A 26,239-nucleotide genomic window follows, 5' to 3' on the forward strand; every position below is an offset into this window, starting at 1 on the left:
GAATGAACAAATGTTTTATTGGCATGTTCACTGTTGTAAACAGCATCTGGCATGAAAAAGTTTGTTTTACCAAAACCTTTTTATTGATTTTTATAAATTAGATGGTATTTCAAAATTTATGTAGACTTGTGTTCATTGAATACTTTTATTTAGCAAAGCAAACACTTCCTGATTCTAATAGACTCTGCAGTGAAATCATGTTGACTGGCATCAGTCTGTACCAGGACCTGACCTTACTAGCAAGTGTATTCAAAATGTTAAGACGTTTCCCCAAAGGTAAACTACATGTAACTATGAATTGACTTTAAAAATTAAAAACTGGACTTACAAGCATTCTAGAAGATTCAAACTTGAAGTAAACCTTCAAAAATAAATGTACAAAGAGAAAAAAAACTGAAGCCACCGAACAGAAAAACCTCATTAACAAGAGCAAATACAATCCTATGGGACCCAGCACTGAGGAACCTCACTGAGGATTACATTTACACGGATTGTTACGCTTCTCAATGTACACAAATGTACATAATGAATATGTGAAAAGAATAACCATGGGAAATAGTTGAACTCCAAATAGAATAACTCAACAGGATCAATTTTATTTACATGCTAAATAAACGAGTGGAACATATTCTCTACATCCGTAACTTACGTACAATCAGTTATAATTACAATACTGCAGCAAACTGAGCTGCCACCTGCTGGAAGTGATCTAAGGGAAACGTTTTTGAAGAATAATGGTCTTAATACTCTGCAATAAATGAAACAAAATAAAAACACAACTTCACAATTCTTTACTGGGTTACGGCTGGTTCTAAGAATTTCTTTCTTCAGCTCCTATTTTTGCTGGTTTCCAAGAGTCAACACACGTTGCATTTACTTCTGAATTGTCAATGAGGTAATGTGTGTATCAGTGAAATAAACAGAAAATTCATTCATTCATGGCCTTTGCACAGCTTTTATTATTAAGCTATGAGCATCCTGTTTGAAAGCTAGTTTTACTAGCGGCTATGTGCACATTTGTCCACAATAAAAGAAGTTTACTCATTCCCCTTTCCCCATTTCTAGTAGCAGGTTTTGCTTTTTTTTTTTTTTTTTTTTAATTTTTTTGCACGTCCCTTTTCACTTTACAGTACATTAGACTATAGTGCACAACATGATTCCAAGTCAAAACAGTGACCCATTGGGCACTGAGCTTCTGATTGGTGAAGGGTTGTCCAATCAGTGCTGGTGTCACTGGGTTACCCCAACCATGTCCCGCCATAATGGCACTACCTGATAGTAGTGAACCATCTAATTAAAACCAAAACTCCCCCAGGGAAAATGCTACACTAGCAGAGTCAGTCTTGAGTCAGATCTTTATTTGGTGCTCCATCCAGATATATTTTTAGTGCTTTCTCTTTACGAGGTGAGTACGTCACACGATGTCCAGTCTTCTGGAGTCGACTACTTTCCTTTTTCATCAGTTCATTTCTTTGCTCATCTGTCAACTCCATTAATTCTTCTGTTTTATCCCTATATTTGAAATATTAGTGAAACATTAGACCACTAGAGCCATCTGCCTCTATTAATTTATGCTTGAATGCTATGATGCTTCTCAGCAAGATAATGCAATCTCATTGTCACTGGTGAAGTTATACAATCTAATACACTAGGATGTCCTATATTTCTAATGTGTTTATCATAGTAACACATTGCTCACTTGTAAAAAGTGGCATAGGATAATTTCCATGTTACTAGTAGTAGTAATAATAGCTATTATGTGTCAAACATTATTTATAACTGTGCCAGTTATTTTAAATGGAACAGCTCTAATTCTTATAAAATCCTGCAACATAGACATCATTGTTGCCACTTTAGAGATGAGGAGCTAAGTAAATAACAAAGCTAGACTTGAACTCACATCTTTTAGGCTCCAATGACTATTCTTTTCCCTTTATGTCTGTTCTGTCCAATACCAAAGCCACTAGCCACATGTGGCTAGTAAGGCACATGAAGTATGCCTGGTCCATATCAGAATGTGCTGAGATGTAACGCCCAATGTCTCTAAGACTTACTATAAGAAAAAAGAATATAAAATATCTCATACGGGATTTTTTTTGGATGGATAAAATGTTATAATGATAATATTTTGGATGTACTGAATTTAAAAATGTTTAAATGAATTTCATCTGTTTCTTTTTATTGGTTTTGATGTGTCTACTAGAAAACTTCAGGTTGTAACGTGGGGCTCTCATTTTATTTCTACTGGTTAATGCTCCTCGACTGTAATATCATAGTATAGATATTTATGTAAAATAAGATATTTATGCACACCAAAAATGTCTTACCACTAAAAGAACCAAAAGCATTGTGAATGTTACCTATAAAATATGACTGCACCATCATCGCAGATATAAAGAGGCCAAACATTCAGTGTAGAAACTTTAGGATTCCAGTCTAAATCCTGATGGATATCAAGGACAGAAATATCACAGGGAAAAGTTCCTCGGCCCTAAGAAGAAGAAGAAATGAATAAATCATGCTATGAGCCACTTTTCTCACATGCTAATACACATACGCAAACACTCTCAGACCTTTACCTTAGCAAATTCAATATCTTCTAAAGGAATCCCACTGATTTCACTAAGCTGTAAAAAAAATAAAAATAAATAAATTTATTTAAGTTTATTTAAAAAATAACTAGCTTAGAAAAGTTACTTTAGCCCAGAAAAATAGCTTGATTTCAAAAAATACACATGTTTGATATAAAAAATTAGAAGAAAAATGGAATTCTGTTCTCTGGTCACCCTGCAAATACCATATTCAAGAAGTAACAAGTTAGTATATTCCTTCCAGACCTTTTCATATGCCTATGCAAATTATATTCACATCATTTATAAAACACATACATTTTATTTATAAGATATCTCTATATTATAATTTTATGTAGCCTATATAGTAGAACAGGATACGGAGTAACCTCATTCTCTTAACTAGCTGAACCACGTATCATTTTATCTCCTACGAAGGTATTCCGAGATGGTTTTTAATTTTCCCCAGTTAAAATGCTATGTATACCTCCATGAATATCCTTGATGTTGAACTGTACATTTGAAATGTTGACAAATAATGCTAAACTGAACCCTGAAAAGGTATCAATTATACCCTTATCAAAGGTGTATGATATTAACTGCTTCTCTCAAACCTTGACAACTGTAGGTATGTTTTTTATTTTCTACATCTTCACCAATTTAAGAAGTAAAATGTGTTTTTGGTTTTAATTTGTATTTCTTTTCCATGAATTGCCTATTCATGCTTTTTGCGTATCTTAAAATTAGATTGTTATTTTTTTCTTAATAAGGTAGTACCTCCTTATAAATTATGGACATCATGTTTAATCAGTGTTTCAAATGATTTCCTCCCTGCTTTTTGTGTTTTAGTTTTTTTTTTTTTTTTTTGAGGCAGAGTCTCACTCTGTTACCCTGGGTATCATAGGTCATAGCAACCTCAAACTCCTGGGCTAAAAGCAATCCTCTTGTCTTAGCCTCATGAGTAGCCAGGATAACAGGCACCCACCACAACACTCAACTAATTTTTCTATTTTTAGTAGAGATGGGGTCTTGCTCTTGCTCAGATTGGTCTTGAACTCCTGAGCTCAAGTAATCCACCCACCTCGGCTTCCCAGAGTGCAGGATTACAGGTGTAAACTACTGCACCAGGCTTATGGGTTGTTTTATAAATACTTTTTTTTGACTGTGCAGAAGATTTCAGCTTTTTGAGGTCTACCTTTTCTCTTTGTTTGGCTGCTGGTATTATGCTTACAAATATCTTTCTCCAGAATTCTGAAAACTGTTTTTTTTTTTTTTTTTTTAGACACAGTCTCACTATGTTGCCCTCAGTAGAGTGCTGTGACATCATAGCTCACAGCAACCTCAAACTCTTGGACTTAAGCAATTCTCTTGACTCAGCCTACCAAGTAGCTGGGACTACAGGCGCTTGCCACAATGCCCGGCTATTTTTGTTGTTGTTACAGTTGTCATTGTTGTTTAGCAGGCCCGGGCTGGGTTTGAACCTGCCAGCACTGGTGTATGTGGCCAGTACCCTAACTGCTAAACTATGGGCACTGAGCCTAAAAACATTTTTAATATTTATTAATTTTAAATATTTTCATCTAGTACATTTATAATTTTTATTTTATTTTTATATAAATTTAATACATTTAGAATTTATTTTTGTGTTTGGTGTGAAGTATGGAAATACAACTTTTGCCCATTGTGCTAGTACCATTGATTGAAAAATTCACCCTTTCCCCAGAGATCTTTAGATTTCTTACCTGAAAATACAAAATGCAAAATATACTTTCATATGGATTCTCTATTCAATTCTAGTTCATCTTTTTTCTTTTTTTGACTTATGGCAATTTACTCTAGTAACTTCTAACTAATCCTAATAGAACAAAGTTGACCTAAGTAACGGAAAGTGAGGGTCTACTTCTGGATGGCCAGGGGTCAAAGAAATTTTTTTAAGCATCAGGATCCCTAACAAACAACCAGAGTATGGCACAGGGCATAACAGAGACCAAGAAAGAAAGGCTGCTACATCATCAGTCTTTGGTGCTTGCTTTCTAGGCTGCCAGAGGGAAAAATGTATTATTAGCTCCTTTTGTTTAAAATGAACTTACCCTCTCTCGCAACTCATCAACACTACTGCTTTCCAACACAACCTCCTGGAAGGGATCCAGCTTCATCTCTGAAGGCCTCCACCGTCTTGACAAAACTGCAAGCTGTGACATGGACTTCATCTTCTCTGCACCTAAGAATATGCAAGATCGTGCTGTCATTTTATTTCCTGGTTTGTAGCTTAACTTTTCCGATACTGCCTAACTAAAAGATTTACTTTGAGTGCTATTCTTAGAAAGTGGGCACAAGAAGCCAAATTATCCCAAAGAGTTTTTCTTTCTTTTCGTTGTTGTCTTTAAAAATTTTTTTCACTACACATTACAGCTATTCACCTAGGAGTTGTTGAGAAAGGAATCACTTCATTCCAGTCTCAGAAAATAATTTCTCCCTTTTGCAAGCTACCCTTTAACCAGACTCCTAATTCCGTGCACTCCTGACTCCTGCTGGGCATTGCTTTAATTATTCTCTTCTCTGTATCGCCCATCTGTGTTTCTCCATTGGTTACTACCCCAACCTAACATTATAATCAAATCATCTTCACTTTTTTATCTTCTTTCACTCAGGCTATTATTAATCCTTCTCATTTATTCCCAAGTTTAGTGATTCTTCAAAATTGTCACTTTTAACTTGTGTCACTTCTCAAGTGTCATTGTCACTTTTCTCTCTGGTGTACATGACAATGACTTCTACTGATTCAGGGACTTAGTACCTATCATTTTAGAATGACAGGCGTGCAATTCTTTTTCTTCCACAAATTGTGTGGATCCGGAGGGGAATTAATGGTTTTTATTCATTTTTGTAGCACCAGGGATTAGCCATGTCTGGCAAATTACCAGTCTATGAATGTTTCTTGGATTTAATCACATGACTTATTTCTTACAGTACTCAATTATTTTGATGCTAAAACATACTGAAATAATACTGATGCAGGTACCAAACATCCAGTACCACTTTCAGACTAATCCATCTCCAGCTAACATACATCCGATCTTTCCTCACCGGGTGATTTCTGTTACCCGTCACGATCTCTTCCTGGCATACCTAGAAGGTCTGCTAAGCCTCCTGACACTGAAGGACATCTGCGGTACTTGTCTATACACCATGGTAGATGGCGTGTCCTGCTTGTTTTTTGCCTCCTTAGTTAACTTGTCAATTAATCAGAATTTCAACCATCTAAATTTATACCAAATTAGATGTGAAATAGCCTGAAATAGGTGAAGTGTTAATGTTATTGAACTCTCTAAAAACTAACATAATCTTATTTTAAAATGTCTAGAATTGATATTTTAATTTCCACAGGAAAAAAAGGAAAATTAACATTTTCTTAAGTAACAGCAACAAAAGAAAACAAAATGCAGCACTAGTTTTTACTTTGATGTGATCTTCCCCAAACCAACTTTTCTCCATAGCCTCCTTCAGAAAAACGATATTTTAAATGTACCAACATCGACAATGAAAACCTGAAGGTATGATGAACACCTCTGATAGACGGAGCCGTCACTCGGCCCTCTGTTAGGTCATTGCTATAGGTTAAATTGTGTACCCTTCCTACCTCCTACTACACCAAAAGGCATGCTGAAGTCCTATAGCCTAGTACCTTGCAATGTAACCTTATTTGGAAACAGGATCTTTATAGTGGTAATCAATTTAAAATTAGGTCATTAGGGTGGGTCCTAATTCAGTATGACTAATGGTTTATAAAGAGTAGAAATCTGGATAAAAACAGATAAGCCCACAAGGAGAATACTGTATTAAGATGAAAGTAAAGACTGGGGTGATGCACATACAAGTTAAGGATTGTCAAAGATGGCCAACAGACCACTAGAAGCCAAGAGAGGAGACAGGGAACAGATTCTTCCTTACAGGCCTCAGAAGAAGCCAACTCTGCCAACACTTCATCTCAGACTTGTAGCCTCCAGAACTATTTCCTTTGTTTAAACCACCCAGCCTAGGAAACTAAGAAAGCCTTTGTTCTCAAATCTCTGCTATAAGTTATCAGTACCATAGTCTCAATACAAAATAAGACATAACAAAAAAGAAACTAGGTAACAAACATGGCTGAGAAAATACTATTAGGATATCCTGACTTGGCGCCCGAGGCACAGTGGTTACGATGCCAGCTACATGCACCCAGGCTGGCAGGTTCAAACCTGGCCCGGGCCAGCTAAGCAACAATGACAACTGCAACAACAACAACAAAAATAGCCGGGCATTGTGGTGGACGCCTGTAGTCCAAGCTACTCGGGAGGCTGAGGCAAGAGATTCGCTTGAGCCCAAGAGTTTGAGATTGCTGTGAGCTGTGACACCATGGCACTCTACCTAGGGCGACATAGTGAGATTCTGTCTAAGAAAAAAAAAAAAAAAAAGATTTTCTTAAAATGTACTAAAAATCCTTGAAATTGGAATTTCCCTGCAAGGACACAGTCCTAAAATTATAGAAAGAAGAAATATTTGAAAGGTAAAAACAGGTCCCAGAGAAAGATGGGAAAAAGCTGAAAGACACTGAATATTCTCTCAAAAATAATTTAAGCAGTTACACTGGAGCACTAGGGAAAAAATAAAACTCTCACGGATTGAACATGAAGAAGAATCATGTCAATCCATAGTAACAACAGCTTAATGCTTAATATAACACAAAAATACTATAACATATATTAAGATTCTGTATGACTCACTTTTGATTAAAAACTATAGGCAACTATTAGTCCTAGACTCTAGAATCTATAGCATTTCTAATTGATATTTCCTCACAAAAATATTGAAAATACCATCAAGAACTTCAAGGAAAACTTCCCAGTTGCTGGAAATATTAATATCTTCTTCATAAATATGATAATCCAAAAAGACAGTGCCAGGGTTCTTCCATGTTTTTTTCCTTAGACGAAACCTACAAATACAAGACATTTACAATTACTATTATTTGAAATCCTTAACTTAAAAAATTGACATTAATCAGGTATCAAAAAAACAAATTATGATCAAATATAAAAGTCAAATGGTTACTCATTAAAATTTGGGGAAAATGTAATGAAATGCTTCCAACAATTTAAATTTAGAATTCTCCAGAGGAAATTCAAACAAAATTCTAATACTCTTGCTTAGTCCTATTAATTTAATCTGCAAAACTAAAGCTCTAACTAGTATAGGAATTTTTAATTCTTTAAGTTTTAGAAAAGTATACCAGTCCCTATCAATTGATCATATAGCCTTTCTTCAAATTACAGATACTGAAATTTAGCTTTACCTGTCAATACTGAGTTCTAAACCACACTGCTCCCTGAGTTGAGGAATTAATTCCTCTTTTGATTGCCGTACAGTCATTCCTTTAGCAAACACAGCATCTAGCAGAAACTTGCATGGCTGGGAAAGTAAACATAAACAATTAGAGCCTGGAATGATATTTTGAAATAAAGACTAGCAAAATTTTCACTTTATAGTATAACAATTAAGGGCTTGAGTTTAGGAGTCTATATTCCTTGTTTTAAATCTTAGCTTCACAACCTACTAGCTCAGCTATCTTGGGAAAGTTGACCTAATATCCCCGTGCCTCAGTTTGCTCATTTGTAAAGTGTAAACAGTTTTTCCCTCACTAAGTCACTGTGAAGATTAAATAAGACAATGTACTCCTATTTCCCTTCTTGTGATAAAAACACTGTAATTTTGAAGGCAAAAAAGGAACCACTCTTAGGGACTAAAATGAGGGAAATGCATACTAATTCTCCAAATCCATTAATCAGTTGCCTCAAGAGAGACACAGTATCCACAAACCCCAACTCAGAAGAAACATTAAGTCAAAATGACTGTAATGGTCATGAGTAAGAGATATAATGGGTGCTGGATAAAATATCTATTGTACAAAAAAAAAAAGGCATTTGGGGAAAATTTACAGTTTTTATATTTGTCCAGATCCCCAATAAGATGTTATAAACACCTTGAAAATATGATCTTTGACTTACGCTTTTGGGTATTTGGAAGTCTTGTATACCATAAGAACTAAAATATATTTTATTGATTACTCTTTAAAAATCATGGCCTGTTTAGACCATTAAACCATCATTTACAAGTTGTGTGGCTCTAACCAAGATACATAATTTCTCTATGCCTCAGTTTCTTCAACTATAGAATGGGAATAATAAACAGTACTTATATCATTAGTTAATACTTGCAAGCACTTATACCATAAACACTATATAAATGCTTGTTAAATACTAAAATGACTCTCTAAACACAAAACACACTTATAGATTCTACAGGTCGACTACTATTCACATGTAGCATTCTATGAAAGCACAAAGCAAGCACAAAAAACCCCCTTTTTAATAGTAGGAAAATATTGCCTCACCCCAGCATTTGTAGCAACATGTCAAAGCAGGAGGGTGACAAACAATGGCCTGAGGGTCAAGTTTTAAGGCCGCCTATTTTTATAAACAGAATTTTATTGGGACATAGTCATTCTCATTCCCATTGGTTGATTATTGTCTTGTGCTACAATGGCAGAATTGAGTAACTGCAAAGACATACAATATGGCTTGCAAGGCTAAAGTATTTCCTAGAAAAAATTTGCTGACCCCTGCTTCAGAGAAATAAAAGAAAATGACTAGTCATAAAATCTCTGCATTTTATCTTTTTAGTAACTACAAAAGTAACCTGACATTGCTCTTAAATGTATCACTTACCTCTTGTTCATTGACTAAAAGCTGGTACACTTTAACTCTGTATTCTCCTTTTTTAAGTGCTCTCCCCAATCTAATTGTAATCTATAAATTAAAAACATTTTTTTAGATGGGTTGTCTCAGTGGAATAAACGAGCCATTCTCACCCCATTGTTTAATTTGTCAAAATTCTTTAGATTATAGACTCTCTGAGAACAGGTGTATCTTTTACCTCTGAATCCCCAGCACCTAGAACAGTAACTGACACACAGTTAACATTTAACAAATGTTTGTTAGATGAACAAAGAAAAACGACAATTAAAAAACAAAATCCCAAATAACTACAAAACAAAGTGATCTTTTTTAGGGTATCTTACTGCACCTTACTTGGAAGTAGTGCAAGATGTTCTCAAATCTATCATTTTAAACAGACTCTAATTATTCAAAGATTATTTTAATCAACCTTATTGTCATCAGAGAATGATGAAAGTGTCTCATTCAGTCGGACGCTCTCAAACTCTTGATTGCTGGTATACACTCGAAACACCTTGAAGTGAGAGGACAAAACTCCAACAAAGGGCTCTAAATGTTGTTTGAAAGCTGCCAGAGTAATTCTTTTATCAACATGCACCATCAACCCTAAGCACAAAAAAAACCAAAACAAAACAGGAACAAAAATGTAAAAGAAACTTCGGAGTATAAACAAAACAGATCATAAACTTTTTATTATACTGTAAGCAGCAAAAATCCCCCCTTCCAGCAAAGACTTTACCTAATATACTACATCAAATGGACAAAAACACAAAGTCTATAAGAGGTATAATGTGATAGCCTGAAATGTTCTGAGCTATGCAAGAGCCAGCTTGCTCATTTATTTACTTATTTATGCATGTATGTCACTGAATTTGAAGCCAAACTTTCAGGAATTCTTCTACCATATATATATTTACAGATCCCAACCCCACCTCCCCTTCTTATTTACTAGCTATGGGACATGGAGGAAGTCATCAGCCTCCATACCTTTATTTCTGGCATCAGAAAAATGGAGATAGTAATAGAACCTAGCTCATAGCATCGTGAATTCAGCGAGGTAATGTTTATCATGCTTTTAGCACAGAGGCAGGTTCACAGTAGTTGTCTCAAAAACTGTTAGTAATATTATCAAGTTCTAGGATTTTTAAGAGAAAAAAACATCTCAAGACTAGCAGCATACCAAGATGTCTGTTTTATCATGTGCTTGGGCTATAACAGGAACTGTCCCTGAAAGTCTCACTTCCTCCAGGCTTAACTTTAAGCTCTCTTGGCATTGTAATACCCTGTTTCCCCGAAAATAAGACAGATGTCAGCTGGGGCCACAGTCATCAGAAGGCTTGACTGAGGCTGGAGGATCTACTTCCAAGATGGCTTACTCTGGCCAGGCACAGTGGCTCACCCCTATAATCCTAGCACCCTGGGAGTCTGAGGCATGTAGATTGCTTGAGCTTATGAGTTTGAGACCAGCCTAAGCAAAAGTGAGACCCCCATCTCCCCCATCTCTACTAAAAATAGAAAAACTCAGGCAAGAGGATTGCTAGAGCTATGACTCGATGGCACTCTATCCAAGGCAAAAGCTTAAAACTATATCTCAAAAAAAAAGATGGCTTACTCACATACTTACCCTGTTTCCTTGAAAATAAGACAGTGTCTTATTTTAAGGTGTGCTCCCAAAGATGTGCTAGGTCTTATTTTCAGGGGACGCCTTATCTTTCCTGTAAGTAGGTCTTATTTTCGGAGGATGTCTTATTTTCGGGGAAACAGGGTAGGATTATCTTTAGTAAGCTTTATTTTTTAACTTTTTAAATCTTTTGTCCCTTATTTTATAACCACTCATGAGGATACTTCTGGAATGCTTCTATTTACTCTTTCCTTCATATTCTAGCAAAAGGCAAAACATAACTCAGTTGTCTCTTTCTCTTGTAATAAGGCAGTGCTGCCATGTTGTCTCAGGCCCCTGGTCCCTCTACAGCCCCAAGTCTCCCCCTGTAGCAGGTCTTGTTTTTCTGTGAAATCTACGATGGTAAAGGATGAGACCCTAAAACACTCCTGGTTTACATTCTCAGGTCATCCCAAATCTTGGGTTGATTTTTTCCAAGTATATTTTTCAAGTAAATTAATGTTCACTGACTTGTTTCCCGGGTTATGAAATATATAATAGATAGGATCAAGTACAAATGAGAAGAGGGTGATGAACTTTATTTACTATCTACCTTTTGAGGCATTTCTTTTAATTCTTTTAAAAATGTTTATTTCTAAACTTTAGGGAGTGCCCTTACATGTAATAATCCAACTTTTGACAAAGAGGCCACTTTTATCCTATCTAGCAAGTTACCAAATTTCTTGAGAGAAAGATGAAATGGAGGCCAGGCATGGTGACTCATGCTCATAATCCCAGCACTTAGAAAGGCAAGGTTAGAAGTTTGAGACCAGCCTGAATAACAGCATAACACTGGCTCTATAGTCCCAGCTACTTGGGAGCCTGAGGCAGGAGGATCGCTTAAGCCCAGCAGTTTGAGGTTGTACTGAACTGAGGACACCACTGCACTCCAGCTTGGGCAAGACAGTGAGACCCTGTCTCAAAGAACAAAACAAAACAAAACAAAAAACAACTATAATGGAAAAATTACTCAAGTAGAATTAAAAAGCTTATGGGTTGGATTTCAGTTTTGCTACTTTAGTCTGATAAATGGCCGTAAGTAGGTCATCTAATGTGTAGGATCATAATACCACTCTTATAGACCTATTGTTATGTCAACTGTAGTAAATTCTAAAGCATTATTCAAATACAAGCTATTGTTGCCATTTTGGTTTCTTTCCTAACCACTAGTAGTGTTGTGTCACAGGAAGACACAAATGTTTATTGATTATTAATACGGTCTAATATGGTGATTAAGACAAAGTGGTTCTGGAATTAGATGGTGTGGCCTCAATGAATATCAGATCTGTATACCAGATTTGTGACTTTTACTTCTTAAGTTCTCTGTATTTCAGTTACCTTTACTGTAAAATAGAGATAATAGTATTTATGTTTTGGGACAACACATATAAAATGTTTAGTGTAGCCTTGGCAAAGAATGTTAGGTTAATTTACTGGCTATAATTATAGTTTTTGAGATTACCATCATACCATTTTTCCTATCTACCTCTTTAGATGGAAGAATTTAGTCTCTTCACAATGCAACCTAAAAATATCTTTCCTTTCTCTTATGTATTTTTTGAATGCAGTGGTAACCAAAATTGTACAAAGAAATTTTAGTACAAATGCATTATTATTACCTTTTTTTAACTTGGCTTTTCTGTTTATACTCAAGGCCTACAAATTATAAGTGAGTCACATCCCCACAGTATTTTCAGAGAGTGGTCTATAATTATTCTCTGAAACAACTCCTGGATTATACCTGATAGCTTTAAAGACCATCATTGTTAAGTATAATTCAATTATTCCTAAGTGGACTGCCTGCGCCACAGTATGTCATACTTTGGATGTGAATTTTTTTTTTTTTTTAGTTTTTGGCCAGAGCTGGGTTTGAACCCACCACCTCCGGTATTTGGGGCCAGCACCCTACTCCTTGAGCCACAGGCGCCGCCCAGATATGAAATTCTTTGTTTACTTCTTACACTTTGCCATTTCATCAGTCCGAGGAACTTGTACTATTACTCATTATTCAGACCACCAAGGTTCTACCATGAATTAGTTTTAGTACGACTCCTAAAAAACCTGGTTGCTGGCTACCAACCCTACTCCCTTATCCCTAACCCAGTTTTCTAAATATGTGAAGGTATTTTCCAGGGTCTTCATTTTTCTTTTCTTTTCCTTTTTTTTTTTAAGAGACAGAGTTTCACTTTTGTCACCCTTGGTAGAGTGCTGTGGTGTCATAGCTCACAGCATCCTCCAGCTCTTGCCTCAGCCTCCTAAGCAGCTGGGACTACAGGTGCCCACCACAACACCAGGCTATTTTTTGCAGATTGGCTGGGGCTGGGTTCGAACCTGTTACCCTCGGTATATGGGGTCGGCGCCCTACTCACTGAGCCACAGACGCCACCTCATTTTTCTTTTCAAACAAGCCTTCTGCATGGCTTCTGAACACCCACATATGCAAACTATAGCAAACGATTTCTCTTCATCACCATTTTTACTATTTCAATGACCACTAGTAAATTAGCCTAGTATGAATTTCCAAAAGGTTAAAATAGCCAGCAATATCCTTTTTAAAGATTTTACTAACAATTCCAAGATGGAGAAGACTTTTCAAACTATAATTCTATGTACTGCCATTGAATACTTCCTGAGGTTGAGACTATCATGCAGTCACATTTTCAGGCCATCATTTTAAAATAAGGCACTTAAAACAAATTTCCAATCTTTTCCTAAAGAGGAGCTAGCTACTTTTAATTTTTCCAATGACCTTGATTGGTTGAATATGGTAAGAAAATAAGAGTACCTCCTACTGTATTTTCTACTATATAGGAAAGTAAGGAACAGTGGTAGCACACATGTGGCTTACAATCAGAAAACCTATGTTGCATTCTAGCAGTATGACCTACTAGCTGTGTGATCGTAGGCAAATTGCTTAATCTGTTTGACCCAGTTCAGTTAAAACTGTCTAACAACAATTTCACAGAGCTATTAAGAGAACTAAATGAAATGATGCGAGTTATTGAGCCTTACGAGGTAAATGCTCCATAGAAATTTAAAGTATTATTATAATATGATTTCTCTGTCTCCATTTTGGCCTACTAATCCACATTTTCACACTTGAGTTAATCCAAGATATATGTAAGGAGGCCATATAATCCTAGTGTTATTCTAATCTAACTAGTTAAAAACACAAATCTATATACTTTTACGGCTGATTTCAAAATTTCTACCACTTTCTCTTAAAAGACAGAATTTGGAGACTATAAGCATCATAACAAGCTTTTAGAGTGGCTGGCTGTGCACCTCCTCTCCATTAGATGGAACACTAAGCTGTGTCTTGGTCATCTCTGCTTCTAATAACATAACGGGCTTGGGGTCCAGCACGGACTCAGAAAATATTAATTGGATGAGGGGATAAAGCGTGGATTAGGGTGGATGAGACATTTTAATGTTTTACATATACAACCCCACACAAAAAAGTATTAGAAAAACACTTTGGGCTCTCTCCCAAAGGTAAAAGGAGCAAGTATGTTCAATTGGAAGCCTGCAACTCTAGTAATGGTCCTACTTACTACCTACATATGTACTTTTAGGCAAGGCATTCGTCCTCTGAAAGCTTCAGTTTTCTTATCTGACAACAAGGATATAAATGTTTGCTTTATTAAGGTTAGAGAAGCTTTAAGTGAGAATTGTTTTGACAAGTAAAATATAAAAACGTAAGGAGTGATATTAATATTTGCTTTGTTGAAGAATAGTGCAAAGTATTTAGATTTTTAGCTATTTCCCTTTCACACCTAAACGAAGATTTTGTATATTGAGAGCTTGCTTAATTCCTTGGCTGGTTTTAGTCTTGGGTTGTATAAAAGTTCTTTTAAGCCTCACCCGATTGTTAGTAAGCTTTTGTTGTTGCTGCTTGTTCCAAGTGCCCAAACCGATAGATCTCTTCCATCTTTTTGACATTTATGCATCAGTTTGTGCCTTGCCTGGAGTTACTTCAAGATAACAAAAAGAAATTCTTTTAAAGCCCTTTTTCTTTCTCTAACTTTCCTAGTTCACTATGGACGTTTGAGATGTATTGGAAGGAAGGGGTAGAGAGAAGGGTGAGGATGGAGAAATAATATTTTCCTAGGCATTGAATATCAAATTTCCTAACGTGTCTGAACTTTTTGTTGTATACATTATTTATAAAGTATTCCTGATTTTTTTACTTAGTACTTTTACCATAATTCCATTCTAATACTGAATACTACTATTTTTACTTATCCCACCAGAGTACTGACATAATTACTACCTAATATATTGCACAGGTCTAATAATATTGTTCACTGCAACTGCATTGACAATGAAAGAAAAGTCAACAGAAGAATCTTACAATCCAGAAAGTTACAGGTCACCACAGAACTAAGTACCTAATGCTTCATTAAAAATTTAAATAAATGGAGAGAAAAACGGCTGCTGTTTCAAGGACCCCTTTTCCTGTGAAGTACATACATTTATGTCCTTCCCCAGAACCTTCATCTGCAGCATAGGGTTCTGCTTTGAAATACATGTACTGCACTTCTCCCCTACTCTTGCCACTCTCATCATATTCACTATCAGTTCCAGAGTCTTCTTCTGCTGTGTCCCATGTCTCTTTTTTCCCTTCATTTGCTTTAGTTCTTCTACTACTTGTGATACTGTGAGAGTCAAGTCCATTAGCCAACGGGATCTGAGCACTGTCTGCATTGCACAAAGTATCACTGCTATGACTGGAGCTAAGAATATCACTGTCCACTGAACTCGTACTCCTGTCATTATTCACATCAGAGTCTGATCGTTCTTCAGACTGAAAATTTTCTGGATCAGAAGTCTGAATATGCTGTTCAAGTTCTCTATTCTCCACTGATGCTGAAGAGTCCCTCTCATTGAGAGGTGATTCGATATTTTCAAAGTCACTTGTCTCAGTACTTTTGCTGCTGTCCCCGTTATCACCATCCTGTTGTTGTTGCAGTGACAAGCTTTTGAGTTTTTCAGTGCTTTCTTCTAGAATAGCTTCCACAGACTTTAGACTCCCAACAGGTCCTTTGACTCTTTCACAATCATCATCCACATTACCAGAATCACCTCCAGCTTTCTGGTATGTTGTCCTTTTGGAATAAGATCCTGGAGATTGTTCAGGTAGCAAAACAAATAATCTGATTGTATTTGCATGCCGATCCAGAAGCTTCCATAAATGAGAGTCTGTAAAGGCCATCTGATAATCCAAGGTCTCAGAACTTTCAACAAACACCTAAATAGTCAAAAAATTATACTAAATCATTAATTTTAGCGACATTCTCATTCATCATCATACCACATCAACACAAGACAGTACATAGTTAAGTTATAAAATTTGTGAGGATAAAGTTTCATTTAGTCTCCAGAATTAAAGTGTTCTGGAGACTAAATGAAACAAATTTTAGGCTCCCATGTCTTTATAATTAGTCATAAAACTATGCTAAGATAGAGCAGATGGATAGGCATACAAATATATATTTTGTTTAATGGGGTCTCCATTTTCAGAAACTTCTGTATTACACAGATACATCATCTTAAAGATTCCCAGTGTTCTTTTATCTATATTCATACTGAACTAGGAAATCAAAGTTTTGAATATAGATAAAGGAACATGTATAAAGATACTCTGGGAATGCAACACCAAAATCCAGGAAAAAATTTAGTGGGCAAATGACTCTTTTTTTTTTTTTTCTTTGCAGTTTTTTGCCCGGGGCTGGGTTTGAACTCACCAACTCCAGCATATGGCCTGGCGCCCTACTCCTCTGAGCCACAGGCGTTGCCCAATGACTTGATTTTATAACAAATAACAAGGACGCAAACAAAAAGCACACAGGAAACTTACAAAAACAATTTTTGTAAGACAATGAATTCTGAACACTGACTAGATACTATCTAATATTAAGGCATTTTTAATTTTCGAGGTATATAACGTAATTTTATATTTTTTAAAGAGTCTTCATCCTTAAGAGATAGAAGATGCCGGGGAAGTTTATCAAGTAATCTGGAGGAAGTAAGTGATTAAATATAGATGAAGCAAGAGTTGATCATTGCAGAAATTGGGTGATAGGGACATATGAGATCATTATACTATTCTCTCCACTTCTGTATATATTTAAAAATTTCTATAATAAAGTATTTCTAAAAAGAAAGAAATTCACACACCTAAATTCAGCAATTATCAATATGTTGAGTTTTACATAAAAAGATGACTCTATCATTGTTTTACTTAGTAAATGTTACAAATTAAGACTACTTGCTAACTCTTTAAGAAAAACAATTTAAATAAAAAAAAAAACTAAGTTAGATTCCCTCCTGCACTCCTTTCCCTAAAACAGTATTGGGTAGATGAGATTTTATTGTTTTACACACACAACTCCACACGGAAAAGTCTTAGAAAAAAATAAAGGCGAATAATTGTACATTAGGATTAATAAAACAATACTAAATAGGGTTAAATGAGATAAAACACTAAGACTATCCTAAGACAAATGAGACTGGAAAAAAGTGATAAAAGATGGCAAAAAGGAAAATTCTGGATGCAACTTATCTAGCATGAACCATCACATTAGGAAGAAACACATATGAGAAAAGAGAAATGATGGAACACAAAATGGTATCAAGAGATAAAACAAACGAATCGACATGAATTTTCTCCTTTCTAACAGCAACAAATGAGTAGGCAAAGGCAAGTGCAATCACCTCTGATTAAGCACGCTTCTGACACACTGTGAAGTAGAGCTTTCAGGGAGAAGCTTAAGAATGAACAAAACTCAGAGGACATAATCACTGTGGGTAGAAATAGTCATGAAGGCTTTCACCAGAGAGGAAGGACTAACCTGGAGCTTGAGAATAAACATGGAGGGAGAGGAGGAAGAACACTCCAGGTGGAGGTATCATGAACAAAGCAAGAGAAGAGGAACCAGCGAGTGATTCCGAGGACAGGAAGAAGCCTGATGTGACCTGACCACAAAGGAAGGTAAATACTTTGGGGATGTAAGAATTTACGCTCCAGGCAGATGGTGATTAGCTCTAGAAGCCAGACTTACTATATTCAACTTAATTTCATCTACTGTGACCAACCAGCATAGAAAATAGTAATGAAAAAATAAAAGACATACCTTATTACTTCTAAAAAATCCTTCGGCTTTTAGGGTTTTAGTGGGCACACTGAGAAGACGCAAATCATTATAGCAGCGTTCCAGCACTATTCGCATTGTTTCAGCAGGTAACTGGATAGCCTATAACAAAAGTAATTTAATAAATAGTATTCTTTTAAAAATAATTCTTCATGACTTAGAAATATGGCAAAAACAGGAAGGGGGAGGAGACAAAGGGATTGGTGTGCTCCCACCTAATAGGCACAACCTCCAACAGGGAACTTAACTAACAAAAGCAAATTCTGTAACCTAATGATTTGTACCCCATATTAATCTGAATTACAAAACAAGAAATAAAGTTCTCCTTTCCAAAAAAAGTGTTAAAAAAAAAAATACGATAAAACAAGATATTGATGAGTTCTTTTTAAAAGTAGCAGGGTGAAAAATAACTTTAGGAGAAGTTTTAAAATTTTTGAAAAACTAAGGGAAAAACTATTAGTTATATACATTAATTATGTTACAAATAAGGAGAAAAAGTACCACTTATTAACATATTCTCTGAAACCCTTTTGAAGTTCAAGATTTTTCACTAGAAATTCTGTTCTTCTCAAACTTGCCAAGTAAGTGAGATGATTTGATTTTAGAGAAACTAAATAACTGGAGAGCTGACCTTCAGTTGACATCTGTTTAATTTCCTGGGTTTTGATAGGCTTTTTTTGTATACTGTGAACAGTTGTTAATAGTTTTACTAAATCCATTTTCCTTTGTATAAAATGAGAAGATTCATAGGTAAAATTTATTCTGAAATTCTACACTCTGAACTTCTGAAGTCATTTTATGAATTTCACATGAATGGAACAGATAAAATAATTTACATTTGAAAAAACAATTTGTTTTCAATACTGACTAATGGTTATCAGTTCTGAGTACCTAATTGGTAGGCAGTCTATTTATACTCTAAAACATTGTATTTGTTGACACAATGTTTTATGATTGTGTTTATTCTCTATAGATATATTTTTCCCCAAGATCATTAGCTTTTCCAGGGAAGGGGCTATTGCATCTTTCCTTTATGTTATACATTATATTATATATTTCCTCAGTGTTCACACTCTAAATTGAATTTTACATTGGCATTTATATTTTTTTAATGTAATACAGAGCAAATTACACTAATATGATATATATTTATGAGCAATTTAATCGTAAAATATGACTTCACAAAATGATTTGTTTCCTAGCTATTATTACTTTGGCCAAGCATTAGGAGTCATTATTCCTGCTTTTAAATAAATAACTACCAATTCTTAAACATAATGCTTCACCATTGTTTTACAAAGCATTTTTCGATTAACATCCTACAACCCTATCAGGCAGGTATTAAAAACCCCAGATAAAAGGATAAGAGACAAGTATAAGATGAATGATTGAAAACTGAACTTAATTTCTTGATGTGTAATTACTGAATAATTTCCACTACACCAGGGATCTTAACCTAGGGTACAGGAACCCTGCAAAATTTTGCCCGTTTTGTGTGTTTAAGATTTGCTAAATCAATGATCATTTGTATAAAGTGGACTAGTCCTTTTGCCCAAGGAAATTGAAATGTTTTCATTATTACATTTTTCCAGCTCAAAAACTCAGAATGAGCCTATATTCTTTATCACTCCCTCACATAATGGTGCCGTATTTAATTCATCACCTTCCCTGTCAAGTCTGCTGCCCCACTTTCCTCCTTCATTTCTGTGAACATATCACAACCTTCCTGGTTACCCAGGTTTGCAACCCCTCCGGTTATCTGTGCTTCTGCCTTACCCCAACATTTACCATTACAACTCCTGCAGATTCTATTTATGTAATCACTCTCAAAATCTACGCCTTCTCCATTCCCAGCCACGTATCTTCACCTGAATTATTTTAACAGTCTCCTCATGTCGATTCCTGACTCACCCCCCGTCTACCAGAAACACGAGTCCAGTGTCACCAAGTTACCATTCTACAGCACAGCTCTAATCATTCTACTGCTGTACTTAAATAGAAAACAAACAAAATCTACTTCCTATTGCATTCACCAAAGAGAGTCCCAATTTTTGTGCTTAGTGTCTAAATCTCTTTAATAATTTGTACTTATATTTCTGGGCCTAAAATTTATAATGATCCAAAACATACAAGTCATTGCTATATGCACTTGCCTCAACTTCCTTACGTCAATACTTTGTTCAAGTCTTTCTTCTATTTGAAGTGCCTTTTCCTAAATATAGTTGTCTCCTAACTACATGTATTAGCTCCTTGAAGTAGAGCTTATATCTTACTCAATACCACACAGTGCCTTGGACACAGGAGGCACTTAAAAATAGTCACTGATCAATTTTAAAACTTACCTTTGAAATCAGTTGCTTGAACTCTGTAACTGTCTGATTTAAGTAAGCACGAACAGTTACAGGAGCAGCTACAGACTCAGCCTTTAGATCAACAACATGAACTTTCACCATCACTTCTGTCACAATGGAACAGACATAAAAACATAATTGGAGGTTATAATTTTAATGTATGTTACATGAGTGATGCATGCTTAATGTGTTTCCAAAGATAGTATTTTCCAATTACCAAGATAGAAGATGTATGTTATACATGTATAAAACACAGTAAGAACATCTCTTTCATAATTTATCACACTATAAGCAAACGTATATAAATAAATGGAAATTAGGCTAATGTAAAGTTTTCCTAGCTCTCTTTATAAAAATGTTAAATAGTAGTCTTCATTAGGAAGTTTTATTTTTTATTTATATACCTACAAAAGTAAAAATATGATTTTTAAAAAAAAATGCTTTGTTTCCTTGTTAAAATATGACAATACTATTAAATTTATCAAGCACATTAAAAATATAAATCCAAAGTTCCAAATGCAGACCAAAACCAAAACACTAAATAATTATTATTATTTTATTTTATTTTATTTTTTTGTAGAGACAGAGTCTCACCTTATACCCTCAGTAGAGTGCCGTGGCGTCACACAGCTCACAGCAACCTCCAAATCCTTGGGCTTAGGCGATTCTCTTGACTCAGCCTCCCAAGTAGCTGGGACTAAATAATTATTTTTTAAAAACTAGGCTGCAAACCAAACAATAAAGAGGCACGGCAGCCCCACTTGCTTCTGAACAACCTTCATTAAACTATTCAAAACCTTGTCACAATCAAAGACTTCCTTTCCTCAAAATAACATTCTCTATTGGAATATGGAAAATTCTGCACAAAAACTATTCTGGCTTATGTGTTTGCTTTTTTCACTTAAATCCTTCATATTACAATTAAATCCCATCTTCTCCTCTTCTCTTCTATGTATTATATGTCAATCCTCAGTTTTCCCTATCTTGTTACTCTAAATTTGACAAAATATTCTGCTAAGGGTTTGATTATTAATGAACAAAGGAGATTACTTTGTAAGTCTTACAACCTACACTAGAGTTCTTAATCAAAAAAGAGGTTTTACTGCTCACTCATGTTGTACTTTGATCATTCCGCCTTTTTTCTACCTAATTCAAAAATAACCTGCAAGTTACAAGGGACTCCACAGACAGGGCAGAGTCTAATTAAAGTAGGCATCACCAGTTTTCAGAAATGAAATTTACCTATTTAGGAGAAAGCTTTTTGAAAGAATACTACACCTGACTACTTTGGACAGAGAAGCCTTCATAAAAACAAGTAGGTATACAGGATCCACAGAGGAACAGAATTTGAAAGGGCAGAAGAAGGTTTTGTAAGTTTAACTTTTATGGAAAAAGAAACACAAAAAAACGTAAGTCTGAATTCTGATTAACCACTGATACAAGGGAATTACAATCATAACACAATGTAAAAATTTTGTACAATTATTTAAACATTTTGATTTTCTCCCATTTGTTACAGTTTATATACAGTGATCACCAGAAAACTCAAGACACAAAAAAGACAACATAACTGTCTTTAGAGACTATGAGAAAACTAGAGATATGGTATTTTGCTTTCCAAAGCAATCCCGAACAAAGGAAAAAACCCACTATAGTGAATGAATGTGACAGACTTAATGAAGAAAGGGAAAACTGAAGTCTCTGGAACCTTGTCAAAAGTAGAAAAGATGAAAACAAATTGTCAATATTGATACTGGTTGCATTATGAGTCCACTCCCCAAAGATACTCAGAAAAACAGACTCTATTTCTGAGACTTTATGGGAATACACTTTTTGGACCAAGGACTACTGTATAAAGAGAGAAAGAAAGATATATCGTAAGAGATGAACTGATAACTTTAGGGATTTACAGCATACAGAATGATTATTGGAGAAGAAAAATCCCACTGAAGATCATAAACTAGAAGTTTTGTCATTTTTGTTAGTGTTTCTTTTTCTTTTTTTTTTTTTTTGTAGAGACAGAGTCTCACTGTACTGCCCTTCGTAGAGTGCCGTGGCGTCACACGGCTCACAGCAACCTCCAACTTCTGGGCTTTGGCGATTCTCTTGCCTCAGCCTCCTGAGCAGCTGGGACTACAGGCGCCCGCCACAACGCCCGGCTATTTTTTGGTTGCAGTTTGGCCAGGGCTGGGTTTGAACCCGCCACCCTCGGCATATGGGGCCGGCGCCTTACCGACTGAGCCACAGGTGCCGCCCTGTTAGTGTTTCTTTTATAAATTCTGTGTATAACTCTTCGCAAGTAATCTAGAACTTAATTCCAAACTTGTTACTACTTCCTAACCTGTCAAAATTATTCTACATTTTAAGACCATGTAATTTTTTTAAATTATGTTCATTTCTATAAAAAATATTTTTCTCATAAAAAATTTAAGTCCAATACAACTCAAAATAGTATAAAATTGCATACCTCCAGGTTTATAAGATTGGAAAACCTGATCAGGCTTTCTCGTCTCCAACAGCAGATCAAACATATATGTTGACTTGACTCCACCTAATAGAAGTCCCATTGGTGTATCTTCTTCTCCTTCATATGATTGTTCCAGATAATCATGAAACTCATCATATTTAACAAGGCGACAACAATCCAGGGGTATTACCTCTTCTAAATCCATCATCTAAAAGAAAACAACCACCCAGAAAGAAGAAAAAATACATATATAGCATTTTAGTTTGGTGTGTAATGATATCACCAATACATCCTAACAAACAAAACCCACAAACTTGTAATTTGCATTAAAAACAGCAAAGTTTGTAGGCAAAACTTAAATGTTATTTTAAAATAATCATGTTTCATTATGCCTTAAATCAAACAAATTATGCATTAATTTAAAGCAATTTTAATTTTTTTTAAAAGCTAACATCCTAAACTTTAGATGTAGAACTGATAGCAACATATTATAATCTATTGCTTTGTAATTACTAAACTAGAAACATGAGAGAAACCAACTCAACAACCAACTAGACATGCATCTTTTGTTCTCATAACACAATATGGAAGAAAACTGATAACTCATGTATCTTTTAATAATTTTCCTAGGTACAAGAGGACAGCAAATCTCTTAAAGCCATTGCAGCCTCTATGTCTCCCAAGTGACACCCCATTCCTCTCTGGACATCCCTTTGGAGTAACTACAGTTCATGGCATAAGAAGTTCTACCATAAAATTTCCCTCTAGCTCATGTCACTAGGAGGTGACATACCCGGGTACAATAACTCCTGAATAGGAAATGAGCCTCCTAAAGAAACACAGTAGGATTGCTTGGAAGTCTGCAATGCTCATTAAAGTTTGCAATTATTTTTTAAAAAGATTTATAAACCTTGGTATGTCCCTACTGATCTTTACTAATCAAAAATAAATCTCTTTTTGGTATATAAGGTTGACTTATTTCTGTCCTGAGAATTATCTGAGATACTTTTTAAAAATGCATTATTTCCCAGGCTCCAACACAGAAATTCTGAATAATTTGCAGGAATTAGCATTTTCAATAAGACTGTGACTCTGGTGCACGTTGTGCCGAATCACACTTTGAGAAAAAATATCAGGTATCCTCTCTGCTATTTTAATTTTTTTCCTCTGCTATTTTTAGTTCCTCATTATTTCTCTATAATTATATATGCAATGATATAGTATACAATTTTTTCTACAGGTAATGATGGTTTAATTTCAGTCAAATTCCGTTAATGTTCATATGGAAAGGAGAAAAATTTAATTTGTCAAGTATCACAAATGACATTTTAGAATACGTTGATGAAACGTGCTTCCTTTTCTATTTGCCTTTCAAACCTCACTAATAACTTCCCATTATTCTTAGAACAAAATGTAGACTTCCGTTCCCACGAAGCCTCTGATCACATTTTATACTTCTCTGTGCTCATTATACTACTCCTCCTTTTAGCTTCGCACTTCCTCACTCAGAGTTTTTGTACAAGCTGCTCACTCTTCTTAGAATATTATTCCCCAACTTTTTGCATAGCTGTCTCCTTCTTAAGGTTAAAGCCCCAGAATAAATTAATCTCGATATGCTACTGATTTACTTTATAGCATTCAAATAATAAAACAATTGCAGATTGTAACGTTTAAATATTTTTTGTGTTTTCCAATAGGCTGCAAACTCTATGAGGACAATGACCACGGTGTCCTAACTCTTCACGTTGTCTTGTTCACTCTCGTATCTCTAATTCCTCATACAGCAGACACTCAATAAATACCTGCTAAATGACTGGAAAGAACAAATAAATATTTTGTTTCTAATTCAAATTCTGGGGTCTAGAAAGTTTAACTGGCTTTCAGAATAAGAAAGTTTTTAAAATCAACTGAGTATGTTCCAAAGAAGAGGTATAAATAATACCCTCCAAGAGATATGTAAGTTAATAAGTTATCATAGTTACTATAAGTGCTTGTATTACAACTATAATAAATAATAATACTGTTATATCAGGTATCAATAAGCATATGCCAACAGTGCAATGCAACACACCTTATAAGCCATTTCTACTGCTTCCTTCAATGTTTTGTCCTTATGAACCTCCAATTTATTTTCCATCATTACTTGTTTCACAGGATGCAAACAGAATAATTTTATCTAAAAAATATAAGATATCATCATTAATTCAGCAAGTCAAGAATCAAAGTCTAATTCTTTTGTAGACAGCACTTTTTTCCTGTCAAAAACTGTTAATTTTTTAAAGAACATAATTGAGATCATTCTTTCTTGCGTCTTTTTTTCTCACCTAATAATTGATAGTGACATGTCTCACAACATCAAAAACTCAAAAACATTAATTTTAACAACTGTATGTTTTTATAAACAAATATCATAATTCATATAATCATTTCCCTACTGATACACATTCAGGTTGCTTCCAATATTTCCATAGTTTAGAAAACATTGTGATGAACATCCTGTAGTCAAGATTTTTATAGATCTATGATTATTTTACTAGGTAATATTTACATAAGAGAAATTATATAAGAATATAAAATTTGCTTGAGGTTCTTGATAAACACTACTCTCTCAATTTTTATTTTTTTTTTGCAGTTTTTTTTTTGGCCGGGGCTGGGTTTGAACCCACCACCTCTGGCATATGCGGCTGGTGTCCTATTTCTTTGAGCCACAGGCACCGCCCTCAATTTTTATCTGGAAAGGTTTTACTGATTTATTCTTCTATGGTAGGCTATGTGAATGGCCACCTCACTGAACCTCACAGCACCGAACATTAATCTCGATGCATCTATATATATGTTATATATATGTTACTGAGTTTTGATGCATCTAATCAAACCAAAATTTACCTTTCTAGTGTAGTTGGTGATACTGGTTAATGATCATGACAGCATAATTGTCTAAAGAGTCAACCCAATGAGTTAGTTACGAGAATTATAGCTAAACAAACTTAAATAGCACTTTCAATTAAAAATAAAATTATGGAATACAACCTTGCATGTATTGCGCTCAATTTCTCGTTGCCTCTTTTCTTGTTCTTCCAATTCTCTCTCTTTCTGCACCAAATTTTTGATATGTTCTGGGTATTCATCCACTTCTAGAAATTCTATTTAATAATAGAATAAAACAGAAAAAATAAATAAAAAAAACAGAAAAATAATAAAACAGAAAAAGACCATGTCACTGAAATTAAGCTCCCTTTATTCATTCTGTCTTACTATGCTCTA

At 35.0% G+C, this 26,239-nt stretch overlaps 1 protein-coding gene across 3 annotated transcripts in view; it reads right to left on the bottom strand.

Moving 5' to 3' along the window:
* The window catches only part of USP47 (ubiquitin specific peptidase 47), a 126,154-nt gene continuing 99,915 nt past the window's right edge, over positions 1–26,239 (bottom strand). For all 3 annotated transcript variants that reach the window (XM_053560443.1, XM_053560442.1, XM_053560441.1), the window contains 14 exons: positions 26,006–26,118; positions 25,047–25,151; positions 22,976–23,183; positions 20,500–20,615; positions 18,140–18,259; positions 15,477–16,254; positions 9,774–9,949; positions 9,335–9,415; positions 7,903–8,018; positions 7,427–7,545; positions 4,661–4,791; positions 2,580–2,627; positions 2,361–2,491; positions 1–1,512 (listed from right to left, as the gene is read on the bottom strand). In XM_053560443.1, coding sequence (XP_053416418.1) covers positions 1,338–1,512; positions 2,361–2,491; positions 2,580–2,627; positions 4,661–4,791; positions 7,427–7,545; positions 7,903–8,018; positions 9,335–9,415; positions 9,774–9,949; positions 15,477–16,254; positions 18,140–18,259; positions 20,500–20,615; positions 22,976–23,183; positions 25,047–25,151; positions 26,006–26,118 — 2,417 coding nt within the window. In that variant the 3' untranslated portion in view covers positions 1–1,337. The remainder of the gene's footprint in view (positions 1,513–2,360; positions 2,492–2,579; positions 2,628–4,660; positions 4,792–7,426; positions 7,546–7,902; positions 8,019–9,334; positions 9,416–9,773; positions 9,950–15,476; positions 16,255–18,139; positions 18,260–20,499; positions 20,616–22,975; positions 23,184–25,046; positions 25,152–26,005; positions 26,119–26,239) is intronic.

This window comes from Nycticebus coucang, chromosome 14 (assembly GCF_027406575.1).
Source record: "Nycticebus coucang isolate mNycCou1 chromosome 14, mNycCou1.pri, whole genome shotgun sequence".
NCBI classification, from domain to species: domain Eukaryota; kingdom Metazoa; phylum Chordata; class Mammalia; order Primates; family Lorisidae; genus Nycticebus; species Nycticebus coucang.